This window comes from Psammomys obesus, unplaced genomic scaffold (assembly GCF_907164565.1).
Source record: "Psammomys obesus unplaced genomic scaffold, mPsaObe1.curated_primary_1811, whole genome shotgun sequence".
NCBI lineage: Eukaryota > Metazoa > Chordata > Mammalia > Rodentia > Muridae > Psammomys > Psammomys obesus.
Window position 1 is genome coordinate 31,942,682 of NW_026585644.1, and position 16,189 is coordinate 31,958,870.

The 16,189-nt window shown below is 46.8% G+C and overlaps 2 protein-coding genes across 5 annotated transcripts in view; one reads left to right on the plus strand and one right to left on the minus strand.

Moving 5' to 3' along the window:
* Positions 1–5,142, minus strand: part of Wdcp (WD repeat and coiled coil containing) — a 15,948-nt gene extending 10,806 nt beyond the window's left edge. For 2 of the 3 annotated variants that reach the window (XM_055627309.1, XM_055627325.1), the window contains exon 1: positions 4,790–5,029. The gene's annotated coding sequence lies outside the window, so the exon portion shown is untranslated. Of the gene's footprint in view, positions 1–4,789; positions 5,030–5,060 lie in introns of those variants that run through there. The other variant, XM_055627316.1, reaches the window with a different exon arrangement.
* A 1,582-nt stretch (positions 5,143–6,724) lies between these two features.
* Fkbp1b (FKBP prolyl isomerase 1B) lies at positions 6,725–15,927 on the plus strand. Of its 2 annotated transcripts, none has more exons than XM_055622689.1 (4): positions 6,725–6,909; positions 10,564–10,611; positions 14,172–14,284; positions 15,309–15,927. In XM_055622689.1, the coding sequence occupies exons 1-4, from the start codon at positions 6,873–6,875 to the stop codon at positions 15,435–15,437; spliced, it is 327 nt and encodes a 108-aa protein (XP_055478664.1). In that variant the 5' UTR covers positions 6,725–6,872; the 3' UTR covers positions 15,438–15,927. The 2 variants fall into 2 exon arrangements, with proteins under 2 accessions (XP_055478664.1, XP_055478672.1); XM_055622697.1 differs by having other exon boundaries at positions 15,264–15,358.
* The last annotated feature ends 262 nt before the right edge of the window (positions 15,928–16,189 follow it).

Below are 16,189 nucleotides of genomic sequence, written 5' to 3' on the forward strand. Positions count from 1 at the left end.
CACACACACACACACACACACACACACACACACACACACACACACACTCATAAAAATAAACCTTGAGAAAAAAAACAAAAACAAAACCAGGCTCTGAAAATAAGCAGAAATCAACTGAGACTGGGTAGGAAAAAAAAAAAAAAAAGTGAGTCATCTCACTAGCCATGTTTGTTTATACTTATTTATTACTGTGTGTGCCTGGAGATTGAACTCACCCACTCAGGTTTGGCAGTAGGTGCCTTTACCCACTGGGCCACGGCATCAGCCTTAGTTTTGTTTTGTTTTATAGACAACAGTTTGCCAACTGTGTAATCTAGCCAGCCTGAACCTCACTAAGTTGTCAGGCTCTTAACTCTCTGATGTCGCCCTGCATCAGCCTCCCAAATGCTGAGGGTCAAAGGATCGGCTTTTGATCACCACACCCAGTATTTGCTTAGGCTTTCAAATTCTTTATGTCGAAATGGAGAGAAAGCAAAAAAGAAAAAATCAGAATCCTTAAATTCTTATTAGTCATCAGTACAGGAGTTTTAGCTTTGTCTTTCTGTGTGGTGCTGGGTACCAAACCCAGGGTCTTGTGCAAGCTACACAAATGCTCTACAATCTGAGCCCTGACACTATTTTATATTGTAACTTAATTAACTTCAATTCTGATACTAAAATTTTGTTAGCAGTCTTTCCATGAGCTGTAAAATGAAGGAATGTAGACAGGTAAACTTAGTGAATTTAAGTTTCAAGGCTAGCATAGTGACACCCTGTCTCAACTGAGAAAATCAGAGAAACATTAGCATCAAATAAGTAAAAACTGACCAAGTTCTATAAACATAATCTAGAGACTAGCTGGGCTGCTGGCTAAGCTGGAGGAGAGAATAGAAACAAGGTGGCTTGTATGTGCCATTATATGATGCTGACTGAACATGAGTCAGTACTACTACCTTGTGAAAAGGAAGAATAGTTGTTTTTGTTTGTCTTAAGACAAGGCCTTTCCAGAATGTAGATCCGGATGTCCTAGAACTTGCTTTATAGACCAGGCTGGCTTGGACTCAGAGAGATCTTCCTGCTTCTGCCTATGCCTCTGCTTCCTGAGTGTTGGAATTAAAGGCATACACCACCATGCCGGGTGAATAAAGCTGAAAGTTCCAAAAAGCTAAAAAATTTACAACGAAATAAACTCCAGATGGCTAAAGACCTAAGTGAATAAAACAATGAGTAAGCAAGTCTGCAAAATACAAGACTATTTTACAATGCTGCAGTAAGTCAACCATGCATAAAAATATTCATAGCAACAATCGTAGCAAGCACGGAACTCCATGACAGAGGACATGCTGGATGTCCTGGTGCTGAGTTCACTCACAGAGCAAACAAGCAAACAAGTTAAGTTTTAATTAGGCATGGAGGTACAGCCTTATTTCCTCAATACCTTGGAGTAGGAGGCAGAAAGATCAGGAATTAAAGGGCATCCTCAGCTACATAGCAAATTCGAGGACAGCCTGGGCTACATGAGACCCTGTTTCAATAACTAGCCAGGCGATGGTAGCAAACACCTTTAACTCCAGTACTTAGGAGTAGGAGGCAGGCAGATCACTGAGTTTGAGGCCAGCCTGTTCTACAGAGTGAGTTATAGGACAGCCACGGCTACACAGAGAAACCCTGTCTGAAACAAATAAACAAAACAACAAAAAGAGTAACTAGAACAGGTATTTCAGGGCTTGAAGTAAGCTCTGTGAGAAAGAGGGCTTGCTTAGCATGTGTGAGGTCTAAAACTATATCAGCAGCATTAGAAAGGTTGAGAACCACTGGTTTGGACAATCATAGGTAGGGGTGGTACCCACAAGTAGACCTAGATGCTCAAGAGACTGGGGCAGGAGATCAGCTAAGCCTGTAAGTCTGAAACCAGCCTGCGTAAGATCTCAAAAAAGAGAAGGAAAAGGAACCTCCACGAGTGAGAAATCTCAAAGAAGAGTGGAACTCGTACAATAACCCATCTAGTACGTGTGATTTAGGAAAAATAGGCACTATTGCATGTCTATTCGTGTGTGTCTGTGTGTGTGCGCGCTTACATAAACACTCAGGGAAAGATAGGGAATGATAGCAAACTGTTCACAGTAGACAGTGAGATAGGGTGGCCTAAGAGAAAGAGTGCGACTCTTCCTTTTCTATATTTGGGAAGGAAATTTTTAACAGTCATGTATTCAAATTATCTTCTTGTAGTAGTAAAACATTAATACATAAAACTATACTTATTTCATAAAGAGTTTTAAGACTTAAAAAAAAAAAAAAAAAACCTCAGCTTTAAAATCGTGAAAGAATATCAACAATTTTTTGTTCATCACTGGGGGTTGAAGCCAGGACCTGGACACGAGAGGCAACTGCTCTACCTGTGAACTAGACTCCATGCCCCATCAGCAGGCAATTTCCCCAACATGGATAAGCGAACATGTGTAGAGGCTGGGGATGTGGTTTGGAGGTGAAGCTTTACCATACAGCTCTGGGCTCTGTGGTGAACACTACCAACAGAAAAACAATGCATAGAATGTTTAAGAATCATCCACCTTGCATACCTGTTTCTGCACCACTGACTCCTTCACCCACCCTGGCTGGGCTCCTTTTGAGGGCCCTTCTGTAAGGAGGCTCTCACAAAGGCTAGCGCCATTCTTGTCCTCCACCCTACTGGACATGGTTCAGCCCGTTTTTTTGGTGAGTAACACATCAAAGAAGGAACTTTAGAAATTGCCTTTAGACTCTATCCAAAGTAATAAATACAATACAGAACTATTTGGCAATCTGCAAACTTTAGATTCTTACTAACTTAAAAGAGTCTGTTCTCGGGATCTTGTACTAAGGAGGAACACTCTGCTCTCCATTTATATGATGTCATGTGAAGTAGCTCTACAGTGAACGGAGATGAGTCCCTTGTCAAACTGGAACCTCTATCCCACTAGTCTACAAAACGTGGTTCTTCTCTGGCAACTACTTGTGCCCCTTTAGATGAGTTTTATTGGTAAATAATGCATAAAACATTTTGTTAGGCAGAGAAATTCCTAATGGACCAATTAAATAAAAAACAACATAGATGGCATATTTTAAGCCTTCCCTCTGATGTCACTGGCCATATGTGTGTGGACACAGTAACACAGGAAAGGGTCTTGTGAGGTCAGGGAAAAGCAGGGGCTGTTAGAAGAGTAAATATTAGCACAATTGCCTTTAAAAAGAAGGTTGACATATTTTCCCAAAAATCTAACAATGACAAAAAGCTGCTATTTCCTTCTCCTGAACTAACACAGGACCTCGTCATCATCTCTTCCTTTTTATCAGGGCAAATGGAGAGACACCACCTTCATTCTAGTCTTTTTTTTCCAAATGAATTTGGGCATTATGTGTTGTTAGGCAGATTTGTTTTTAAAGCACAAGATTAAATTAAATTTTTTTTCATTAAATTTGTGTGTGTGTGTCTGTGTGTGTACATTCATGACACACATGTGGAGGTCAGAGGACAAGTTTTAGAGGTTGGTTCTCTCCTTCCACCATGAGTCCTGGATAAACACTTAGGTTGTCAGGCTTGGCAGCAATTGCCCTTTATCTGCTGGTCTATCTTGCTGATCTTCATTTTGGCTTTTTGTTTGTTTTTAATTTTTTTTTTGGGGGGGAGGGGTTCAAGACAAGGTTTCTCTCTGTAGCCCTGGCACTGACTTTGCTCTGTAGACCAGACCAGCCTCAAACTCACAGGATCTGCCTGCCTCTGCCTCTCAAGTGGGGTGGTGGTGGTGCTGGTGGGAGTGACACCAAAACAAACAAAACCCCAAAACCAAATGGGAAAAAAACAAAGAATAAAATAAGAGAAGAAACAAAGTTTGCAGTTGTTTCCACAGAGAAAGAGGAATAGGTACAGAAGATGCTTCTCTAGCAGATGCAAAGAAAATGATAATCAGACAGGATGTGAGTACTGAACAATACCCAAGGGACAGCATGCACACTTTTAGCTTGGAAAACAGCTGAACCATTAACCAAAGATGCAGAAGGCAAGCACGCTTCCAAGATGAGGGAGGTGTGTAGGGAGGTGTGTAGTGTCTAGTGCATTCATTTTTGACACAGACCCTCAGGTAGCCTGGACTGGCCTGGAACTTATCCTCCTGCCTGCCTTTCTCGAGTGCTGAAGTTACTACAGGCCCGGTTTATGCGATGCTGAGGATAGAACCGAGAACCTTGTGTATGATGTGCAAACATTCCACCAACCGAGTGACAGCCAGGTGTGACAAAATCCAGTATTAAATGTGTTTCACGTAAGATGCCTATAAGGTAGCAATGGCTGTACCTTAGGCAGTCACGGGGAAGGATATGGGAGTCAGTGACATAAGATTAGCAAAGCCAAAGCAATCAAGCATCTCATCATTAAAAAAAACAAAAATAAAACCAGCCAGCCAAGATGGCCCAGCAGTTCATAGGGGCTTGTGCACGAGCCTGATACGTGAGTTCAATCTCTGGATCCCACAAAACGACAGGAGAGAACCAATTCACAAAAGTTGTCCTATGACTTCCACCAAATCAGATGCACGTGCGCGCACAAACCGGAGGTACTCCCAGTGCCTCGAGTGGGAGGTCAGTGAGTTTCAGGCTAGCTGGAAAAGGACACCCAGTCTCAAAAAGTCCAAACCGGAGCACAAGAACACAGTAACAAAAACCCCCTTCTGCCTCCCCAAAGGGATGCGAGAAAGGAGAGACACTGGCTATAGCTGAGCTAATTAGCTGGTTAGAGCCTCCTGCAATTAACTAACTAAAAGCTTGGCGACTTTACCTTATCACAAAGAAGCGTATATTCCTTGCGCTCTGTGATCAGAAGTATCGCTCGTGCGTCCCAAGGGATGCATTCACTTGCTAAAACCCACACCAGGTTCTACTCCTGCAGCCTGGTTCTTGACTTACTGTCCCTCACATCCCGTCCGCCGCATTTTCCTCAATCTCTCCCCACTCCTGCATCCCTGGGCCTCTTGTGCTTCCCGCCTCCCTCCCTGCCTATCCCAGCTTCCCTACAGCCACCAGGCCTGGCCGCAAAAAGCTAGGAATACCTTGGTCTTTCTGCTTCCCCGCCCCACACATAAAAATCCCGGGGCCGCTCGCGTCACGGGATCAGAAGTCCCCCGCAACTAACGGAAGCCTCTGCCCTAGGTCCTCGGCAATGCCTCTAGACGATTGGCTATTGAGTGCGTCGCGCTAGCGGCGGGTCCTTCCGCTGGCCAGTAAGAGCGGGTTTTGCCACAAGGGTTTCTGGGAGTTGTAGTTCCCACGAAATCGCCGCCCGTAAATCTTCAGGCGCTGTCTCAAGTGCTTCTACCTCTTCTCCCGTGCAAGTCTCATCTTTTGAAAGAGGTTGCAATAAGGGATCGGAATTGTAGGGTCCATAATGGGTCAACTGTTTTTTTGTTTGGGAGAGAAGCGTCAGGGATTCCCCATTTAAAATCCCATAAAATATCGCTCCCAAAATGTAAATAGCATCCGTTCACCTGAAGCCGCTTCCTAGGCCTGCCCAAGTAGCCGATCTGTTCTACCCCTAATCTAAGAGTACCAACCCAAAGCCATTAACAGTAAGGTTTTGCGGGGGGGGGGGTGTTTCAAGCTTCTGCAACATGAAGCCTCTAGACTAAACCTGCGGGGTTTCCCCGCTTTTGACAATACCGTAGACCCTGTTTTCTGAGCTCCAACTTCACTTCTTTCCTGAATGCTGACCACTTCATCTGCGACCTAGCCACCTGGAAGAGTGAAGGTGGAGAAACCGAGGAAAATGCCTTAAGTTCCTGTCCTGGTCTTTGAAAAGGTCCTTCTCCCATACTCACTTCCCAGTGTCTTTTGTCAGAATCAAAATCATGTCGATTTTTGCAACGTGTTAGAAAGGGTTGGGGGACATTTCTTAAAGTCTCCTCCAACCTTCAAGCAAATGTACCTCCTCCCAGGGTACCTTCTAGGGACTATGGTCTGTAGCCTCTGTTAGCCTAGGGTGTGGAGGAGACCCTGGTTTCCCTGGTTTCCATTCCCAGCACCATGGAGGCAGAGGATATCGGAAGGACAAAAGTAACTTTCTAGATTCCGGCCTGGTTTGGGGAAAGGAATTCATTCATTCATTCTGCCACACTCGCACCTCCAGGCTGTGTCCTCAGCGCTCCTGTTTTACTTCAACTGGAATCCCCAAGGGAGCAGTCCTTTGCCTTGAAAAGTAGCCCCCACCCCCATACAAATACCTGCCGGAGAACTTTGAGGGGTGATGAATACGAGCTTAAGGTGGTTGGGGTAGAATCATCAATTATCATTGGTCTCAGCCCGCTCTCCCCCTCCCCCCTGGCTCTGCTCCTAAGGATTCGGGAATCTTAGCCAGGATAGGTATCAGTCTTGTGTGCTTCCCGTTGTGCTCTCAACCCCACGCACTGAGCACATGTATTTACAGTGTTAGTTTAATTACCGGCTTTCTCTCCCTAGTCTGTAGGACCGGTGGACTCCCTGGAGCTTTGCATCGAGTAGGTGCTAAGTAAATACGCTTTGAGCCGATGGAAGTGTGGCTGCGCCGGTGCCGGCACGCCTCGCTCAGCCGCCGTCCCCTCCGCCAGTGGGTTAATGGTGGTTAGTCTGCCCAGGCTCCGGAGCAGCCGCGTCAGGGTCCCTTCCCCCGGGCCCCGCCCCGGCCGACCCCACCTTGTCGCACGGCTCCACCCCGCCGCCCCCTTCCCGGCGGCCCCTCCCCGCGCAGGTCCTGACTCCAGCCGCACCTCCTCCGGCTCTGCAGTGGCGGCCAGAAGGCGAGCCGGAGCGCCTGCGGGGTCAGGCCTGAGCGGAGCCGGGGTCGGGGCAGCCGCGAGGACCCCCCTGGAGGCGGGGCCTGTGGGACCACGATGGGCGTGGAGATCGAGACCATCTCCCCGGGAGACGGTACCGGGCAACGGGGCCCGGGAGGAGGAGGGGTCCCGGGGTGGAGTCCGCGGCAGGGATCTGATTCCGAGGTGGCTCCGGGGACCTGAAGGGGAGGGGGTGAAAGATGCGTGCGGCAAGAAGAGACCCCCCCACACACACACACACACCACTCTGATTCTTGAGGGTTCTAGAGAACAATTCTCCACCATCCTCCTCCAGCGCCCGCTCGCCTTGGGGAGTGAAGGTGGCCACCTTGGGGCAAGGGGGTCCGTGTCACTCTCGTAGGCTGTGGCTGCTGATGCCTGAGCTGCAACCTCTCCATTATCCGCTGCTGCTGACTTTCCAGGTTCGGATTTAAGCTCCGTTTTCCCTGTTCGGCACCGAGGATCGACCCTCTCTAGGGGTCCCTGCTGCACAGGGAAACCCCTCCTAATGCACCCCACCCCGCCGGTCCTCTTGTCTGGGGCCCTCGGGTCTGGGCAGCAAGCAGTAAGCTGTAGAAAGAGAGCCAATTTGGGTGCGTGCCACGCCTTTGGCTGCTTTTGCGTCTTAGTTCACCGTCCTGGTCCCCCTCAGCCTCTCTGATCATCTGCCCACTACCCTGACCTCCACAGTCAAACCTCAAAACCCAGCCTCTGGACTTGCTTGCTTGACCCATGGTGCCTTAGCTAGTCCAACCAGAACTCCTATTCCCTAACTTTGTTCACCCCTCAAGTCTGTCTCTGGGTCCCCTGTCTTCTGTTAAGAGAACCAAGTTTTTTTCAACTACTTAGAAACCTGGCTATCGATATTCAAGGAATAGCTTTTTCTTAAGCGAAATTTAATCCAGACCCAAAGCCACCCCAAGGTCTACAAGTGTTTAACAAGCAAACTTGCTGTTAGATATTATTGGCTCCTCCTCAGGAAATTGAAGGGGCTTCTTGGTTACAAAACGAGGGGTTCCCGGAAGTACCAGCTACTACCCGGATCACTCATTCGGGGTACAGGTTTCTCTGCCCATGCAAAGAATCTTGGTGCTAGGGTTGAGGAAGCCTTTCTCAGGCCCTGTCACCCAGGCAGGCTCTGAGCTCTCGCCCCATCTTCATTCTCATCTTCCTGACTTCCATTTAACCCCCTCTCCTCACTCCCTTCGTTTCCTCACCAGTCTCCTAAAATGCCGGACTTAACAGGCCCCTCCCTCAGGCAGAAAAGTATTAAAAGATTCTTGCCCCTACTTCTGCTAGCAGTCTGGCCCCTTAGTGATAGACTGGGTGATAGTGACCATGCTGCTCCCTCCTCTTTCCCTACTGTCCCTATGGCCACAACCAACCTCGCCAAGCCACTTTTGAGTTGCTAAACACAGTACTCATTTAGCAAATATTTATGGAATGTGTAATATGTGCTGGGCCCCCCGGATACCTATGGGACCAATGGGCTCCCACTATAACTGGACTATCTAGGACCCTAAGACTTTGTGTGCTTTGGGCTGGAACCCAGGGCCTTGTGCATGCTAGGCAGCTGCTGTACATTGAGCTACATCCCAACTCCGGATTCCAGGCTTCTGAACAGGTCTTACAGGTCGTTTCCCAGATCCCTTAACTTCTCCAGACAGACTTTTACTCATCTTTTAACATCCAATTGAACTACTTTCTGCAAGGCTTTTCTTTAGTGGACTGTAGGCTCCTACAGTCCACTAAATGTTGACTGCGTTGTTATGTTCCCAAGCTCGTCATCCAGCCTCGTGATTTTATATTCCACCCAATTTGTTTATCCAGTGTGTCAGCTCTGCATCTGCCTGCTTGCAGTGAAAACTTGCATGTCTAATAGGCAGCTCAAGATTGCCTCCCGCACAAATCTGTTCCCTTCCAGTTTTTTCATCTCTCAAGACAGCTCTACCACCTTCCAGTTACCCAAATCCCAAATTCAAGCATCTTCCTTGTTTTCTTCTTTTCCCTCCTCCAATGGTGAGAAGGGTGGTGGGCCGCTTCTCCCATCCATTTGCATGCCCTCTTCAGCCCTGCCTCCAACATACATCTCCAGCCTATTTCACTCCCTTCTCTGCTGCCACGACCTTAATTCATGCCACCATTGATTTCTTGTCTAGATTATCACAACAGATGTCTAACCACCCATCCCACGGGCAGGAGCCAGAGTGATCTTATAAAATCTTAATTCAGATTAGGTCATTCCCATGCTTTTAAACCCTTCAGCGGTTTCCTATTGCATTTAGTATTAAACCCATCTCTGCAAGCTGCATGGTGCATCTCTTTCATGTCCCTCGCCTCCATCTCACCCTCCTCTCTTCTAGTCTGAAAACAAGGCAATCCTTTCCTGCTTCATGGTCTTTGAGTCAGTTCCTTCCTAAAGTACCAGCTCAAACATCACCATCTCCAAAATGCCTTCTTGGCATGCCCTTTCTGAAATTGCTGGCTTACCACGTCTCTGAAATTCATCAGTGTGTTAATTTTCTTCAGAGGACTTATCATCATCTATAATTATCTTATTTATATTAGCATTGTCTCCTTCCATGAGAATGTAAACTGGGGAGATGGCTTGGAGCTCTAGCTATGCAAACATGAAGGCTTGAGCTTGAATCTCCATCATTCATGCAAAAAAGCTGTGTGTGACTGCTATTGCCTGTGACTCCAGCACTGGGGAGCAGATCCTGTGAGCTCTGTGGCATAGCTTCTGGTTCATTGACTGACTATCTCAAGGAAATAAATTGGAAGGGGATAGAGGAAGACACGAAATCTTTCTCTGGCCTGCAAGCAAGCTCATGGGCATGTGGCATTCACACCTGTGCATTCAAATGCATGTACCACACACACACCACCACCACCACCACCACCACCACCTCATCCCACTCCACATGACCACCCCACATATACAAAAGAAGGAATGGAGACCCCAGAAGACCCCAGAAAAGCAGGAGATCTATCTATTGTTCTCTGCTGGATCTCCGACATTAGGGCACATTGGCCTGGCCATTATCAATTTCTTGTAAATGATTGCTTGACGGGGGTCATGACTCTTTAGCAATCTGAGATTTATGTTTCTGCTTCTCTTCTTCATAAGTTCATATATTACTCTCTGTCTCTGGAACCTACTTTAGGTCTGACCATAGTAGGCTATTTGTGAATACTTGTAGAATAGATGAAAGTAAAGGGAGCAATAAAAAGTAATGGGGCTTTTTTGTTTTGTTTTGTTTTTGAGAATAGTAAATTGAGATTAATAAAGTTCAAATACAAGCCAGAAAGGAGACATCATTAGGTCTGGCTCAGAGATAGGCTTCTCTATGGTAAAGAGAAGTGAGTCAGTCAGGGTCATGATCAAACTTGGATGTGTCAGGTGAGTTTTTCTTTCCTTTTTTAAAATTAATTTATTTTTTTATTAATTACAGTTTATTCACCTTGTATCTCGGCTGTAGCCCCCTTCTTCATCCCCTCCCAATCCCGCCCAACCTTCTTCTCCTATGCCCCCTTTTTTTTTGTTTGTTTTTTGAGAGTGGGTCTCACTAAGTAGCCCTGGGAGTCCTGGAATTTGCTCTATAGACCAGGCTGGCTTCAAACACACAGAGATCCGCCTGCCTCTGCCTCACAATTGCTGGTTCTAAAGGCGCATGCTGCCACTGCCTGCCTTGGTGAGTTTTTCCTAATACCCTAGGTTTTCATCTGCCTTCATCTCTCCCGACAGGAAGGACATTCCCCAAGAAGGGTCAGATATGCGTGGTGCACTACACAGGTAGGTTTTGTTCCCTCAGCTCTGGTCCAGGCCTGCCCCTCTCCCAAGGCAGGGCTGTCCTCTAAGCTCCTCTCCAAAGGGTCTTGTCCATGGATTATCCTCAAAGCCCAAGGCAGCCAAGTTTCCTGTGACCAGATATACCTTTTCTTTACCCACAAAGACCATCAATGGTGCCAGCCTCTGGTAGAACCAAACACATCTAGTTTCATTCCCTGATGGTGGGCAGGATGGTACCCTGACCCTCCTGCTCCTGTCTGATATTTCAAACCTATTCTGAAATATCCGAGCACCCTCAAAAATTCCACTTCCCCCTATTTTTCTCCTTTTGTGCCCTCCCACACCCACCAAACCCCACTGCAGAGGGAGGGATGGGGACAGTGTGCTGGGAGAATCCAGAGGAGGTTGCCACACCTCTGCTCTCTCTTCTTTGAAAAACCCATGGACCAAAGGACTATATTTATTTATTTTACTTTGTGTGTATGGGTGTTCTGGCTGCACGTATGTATGTGTGCCACATGCTTGCCTGGTGGAGCTAAGAAGGTGTCAGATCCCGTGGTATTGGAGTTATGGATGTTTCTGATTCACCCTGCGTGTGCTTGGAACTGAAGTGCCACTGAGCCATCTCCCTCCTCCCCACCCCCAGAAACATTCTAGATGAGTTCTTTAGGACTGCAGGCAGTAAGATTGTTGGCAGGTGTTTGCTCTAAGAGGTGTAAGGACTCTGCCTTGTGACTCGCTTCCCAATGTGGCAAACTCTTTGGGTGACAGCCATTTAGCATACAGCAAGGCCAGCTTAATTCCTAGGACATATTCAGATGGGGCCATTTTTAGCAGTTCTCTAGGCCAGTGTGAAGCACCAGATTGGTTCTAGCAGATGACATGGCTGTTTTTTAACAGCGGTATCTCCAGTCGCTGATGTCAGCACACCAGGGCTGTCTAATCTCTTGGTGATGTGGCCTAATTACCTTGGGGCTTCTGGAGCCTCTGGCCAGGGTAATTGATTTATGTGTTCTACATGTTGTGGACAGACCACTGTTCATCAAGTTAGTGAAACCGGATGTCCTTTTGCAAAGTTTCCCAACAGTATGCACCTCAAGTAGGCTGTGTGCATTAAACACTAACATCAGCTACAGACGGCTCTGCTTTGGGAGAAACTGTCTTAGAAAATACAGCAGGGGACTATATGTAAGAAACTTCTGGAGAACTTTTAAAAAAATTAAATATAAGCTGGGCCTGGTGGCCCACACTTATAATACCCACACTTGGGAGTGGGAACAAGAGAATCAAAAGCTCAAGGCCAACCTCAGCTACAAAGTGAGTTTGTGAAGCTAGTGCACAGGTTGGAAGAGGACATCAGATCTTTGGAAACTGGAATTACAGGCAGATGTGAGCTGCTGTGTGGATGCTGGGAACCCCAGTTCTCTGGCTCTGCCATTGAACTTTTAATAGTATCTTTTGAGCAGAAGTTAATTTTAATGACCTTATACTTATCAGTCTTCTCCATCATGCTTACACCTTTTCCTGTGTTCAAGAAATCCTTCACTATATTATGAACATACTCTTCATTTCTGTTTGTCACCTAGAAGAAATGGTGGTGGTGGTGTTTTTCTTTTCTTTTCTTTTTGTTGTTTTTTCATTTGAGACAGGATCCCATGTTGGCCTTGAATTCCTGGTCCTCCTACCCTCCACCTGAGTGTTGGGATTACAGGTGTGCATCATCAAGTCCAACTACTTTGTAGAAACTTTGAGTAGTGGTAGTAGTTTGTGGTGCTTTGTGGTATCGAACTTAGATCTTTAAAACTACAGTTGAGTATCCCCTCACTATACTACATCCCAAGCCTGAAGTTTCATTATCTTATCTTCATATTTAGGTCTGTGATTCACCTGGAATTGAGTTTTGCGTGTGGAAGTGCTAGAAGCTTAAGTCCATTTACCCCCCATGTGGATATAGATTTGATCCAGTAGTGTTAATCCAAAAAGTCATCCTCTATTTCATGTATTACAGTGGCATCTTTATAAAGGAAGTAAACATATTCATGTGAGCCTGTTTCTGGATTTTGTGGCTTTGGCTGAATTTACAGCCACAGATAACTGTTTCATGCTTTCAAGTAGATTCAGCTTTATGAAACCTGAAGGCATTGGGGAATGGGAAAGCCAGTCTATAAACGGATTGTGAATGTGCCATATCCAAGCCTGTATTTGTCCAAGCGCATGTCTGTATGGATATATGTAGGTCTGTCGATCTAAATATTTTCTTAGCATCTGTTTGACCATCAGGGCCTCTCTCCTGAGTGTCTGTGTGTGTGTGTGCGTGTGAGCAGCAGAAATGTCTCTGCGAATGTGAATATCTTAGCGACTGTGTATGTGCATGAGTCTGTGTTTGATCTCTGTAGCATCCATCTGTGTGTACCTCTGGGTAGCCAGAAGGGTTTCTCTTTCGCCACATTTAGAACTTAGGACAGGAGCCCAATCTATTCTACACAGAAGGTGGGTAAATAAGACTCTCTAGTACACACTCAAGTTGTTGGAGTTCAGAAATAATGGATGCTTAGATGCTTAAGCTGGCAAAACCTCCTCTGTTAAACATGGAAACTATCTCGTATATCACACAGTGAGTCAGTGCCAGACGGAAGCCATATTCTTCCCGCCAAGGGCATCAGGTACTTCTATGGTGCCCAGGCATACATGCAGGCAAACACCTACACACATAAAATAAAATCAAAATTTAAGAAGAAGCTCTGGCCTCCGAGTGAGAGGACAGATACGCAGCGGTGCTCTGCGTCCTCGGGCTGATGGACGGTGACAACACACGGATGTCAGGGATTACTAGACACCACGAGAAGGTAACGGCTGACACAAACCGCCAGAGGTCATACCTGCGTGCTCCAGGATAAAGCAGCTGTTTGTGTGGGGGCCGGGAGTTAGTTACCACAGATCGGCCGAGTCACCTTGCTCTTTCACTACAGCAGGGGGTGATATGGCAATGTGATCTCTGGGCTTTGCATTCTGAGGAAGCACTGAGAACCTTAGGTGAGGGCTGGTCCTGAGACCAGAAGGCCCGAGGAAGTAGCGTGAGAAGTTTAGGAGGTGTAGAGGAAGTTGAGGATGGTTTGCTCTGAATAGGCTTTGGATTCTGTTCCGGGAGCTATTGAAGTGTTCTAAGCAGGGAAGTAAATATCAGAACTGTGTCTAAAGGGAAAACAAAGAAAATTTGTCGATGTGGAGAGTGAAAGCCAGGCGAGGCGTGCACATGCCAGCTTCTAGAGGCCGTCCCAGGCCCTGAGGAGATGTGGTGACTCAGTGAGACCAGAGCGGTGGCAGTAGCAGAAACCGAAGTAGGTGGATTCTAAAGAGATATAGGACTTGGTGACAGGCTGCATGTGGGGGTGAGGCAGAAAGATGGGTCCAGGTTTCCCGCTTGCTTGTCAGCGGGTCTGATGGGGAGGGTCGAAGAGGAGCAGACTTAGGCTGAAGAGAAGAGGAATTCCTGCAGACTGCTGAGTCCAACTGTTAGTTTACCCCAACCACAGCTCTTTTCTACCCTCTTCTTGCTTTGATAGGAATGCTCCAAAATGGCAAGAAATTCGATTCATCCAGAGACAGAAACAAACCTTTCAAGTTCCGAATTGGCAAGCAGGAAGTCATCAAGGGTTTTGAAGAAGGCGCTGCCCAGGTAGGCCGAGGATGCACAGTGAGGTTTTGAGGGAGGCTGAGGATTCAACCACTGTGGGTTGTGAAGAGCGGTAGATTTGGGCCCTCCCCTTCTCCGCTGGCCCTAACGCAGACCACTGCCTTGACTCTGCCGCCAGGATGCAGCAACGCCACCTAGTGCCCACTCCTGCAACTGTCCTTCCCCTTTTCTGTGACTGGCACCTCTGTGTCTCATCCCAAGCATCCCTCCTAGGCTTGCTTGAGCCAACAAGCTGTCTAAGCTAAAAAGAACTAGAAATGGATAAGCCAAGAAGTGCTTTGGTTTTTTTGCTTTTTAACAGTTTTGAAGCTAGCTATTTCAGATATATATATATATATATATTAGTGAAGCGCCATAATTTTCACCAGGCTTCCTCAAATGTTAACATATATAAGCCATACTACAGTGATTCAACTAGAACATTAACATCGACACAATTAGCCGGTCAGCTCGAATTTTTGGAATTCTTTGAAATGCATACCTCACGGCTATCCCACTGGTGAATGGCTGGTGGTGGACAGCACTGACGGGTTTTGGTTCCAGCGCTCCCTCAGTTTCTGTGGGAAGTCATAAGATGCTCCACTCCTGTAACTTTGCCTCTGTCACCTGGCTGTGGCCTTGAGTTGCTGACTCTCAACTATTCTTGTCACGGTGTAGTCAGTGCTGATCCTTTTAGGCTACTTCAGAAGAGGGCCAGGCACAATTATGAGCAGACACAAGTGTTTGGGCCATGCACTAGCAGAATAACCAATAACATTTGTTGCTTGAATGAATCTGAGACTACTTTGTGGCTGTTAACTGCCCCATAGTCGAGTCTATTTTGAGGCAGAATTTGCATATTTAAGCTCTTAGCTTAACTATAGTGTGCCATGTATAAAATTAATCTCAGATCTTTGGAATTACCGTAATGACGGTTTGGGGAAAATGCCATAGTTATCTTACTTTTTTCTTTTAAATCAAGCTGGGTCCTCTTTCTCCTCTCCCCATCTGCCCCCATCCCTGCTAGATGAGCTTGGGGCAGAGGGCGAAGCTGACCTGCACCCCTGATGTGGCATATGGAGCTACGGGCCACCCCGGTGTCATCCCTCCCAATGCCACCCTCATCTTTGACGTGGAGCTGCTGAACTTAGAGTGAAGGCAGGAAGGAACTCAAGGTGGCTGGAGACGGCTCCTGGTCTCTGTTCTAGCCTGCTCTACCACTGGGATGGCTCCTCCTCTGTAGGGCTCTTGATCAGTGTGATCCCACCGCTTCTCTTCATTATCTGTTCTTTCTGCCCAACTTGCTTTGTATGTGCCCACCATTTAACTATCCCCATACCTCTTTGCTTGAAGGAACTTTAGTTACAGAGCCAAACATTTCAGGCTGTACAATTTGTATGTTGCATGTAGTAACCATTCCTGATCACAGGACACAGATCTTGTTTGCACAATCTATATTGCCTTAGCTGCACTTAAGCCGGACATACAAGGTGCTCAGACATGTACTGTACGTGGTCACACAGAGGGACTTGAGCCAGTTACCTTTGCTGTCACTTTCTTACCTTTTGTTGTCTGCTCACGTTAAGTAGTGCCCTCTCTGGAAACACGATGTAAAATAAAGGTTCCGCGCTTGGCATCTTCCTGTCCATCATGTTGTGGGAAGTCCTTTAATGACACACAAGCCAACTGCCCTTGGTGAAAGGGGGTTTCCAAGTAGACGGGAGTGTACACAGTAGCTGTGTGAGCCAACTGTTCATGCTGAACCTTGTTCCCCGCGCTTTCAGACAGGATCTCAGAGGCCAGGCTGACCTGAACTCCTTCAGCCAGTCTGCTGACGGCTGGGATTACAGGTGCATACACAGCACCACGTCTAGTTTTACTTTTTCAATAAAATGATCACAAATCCTC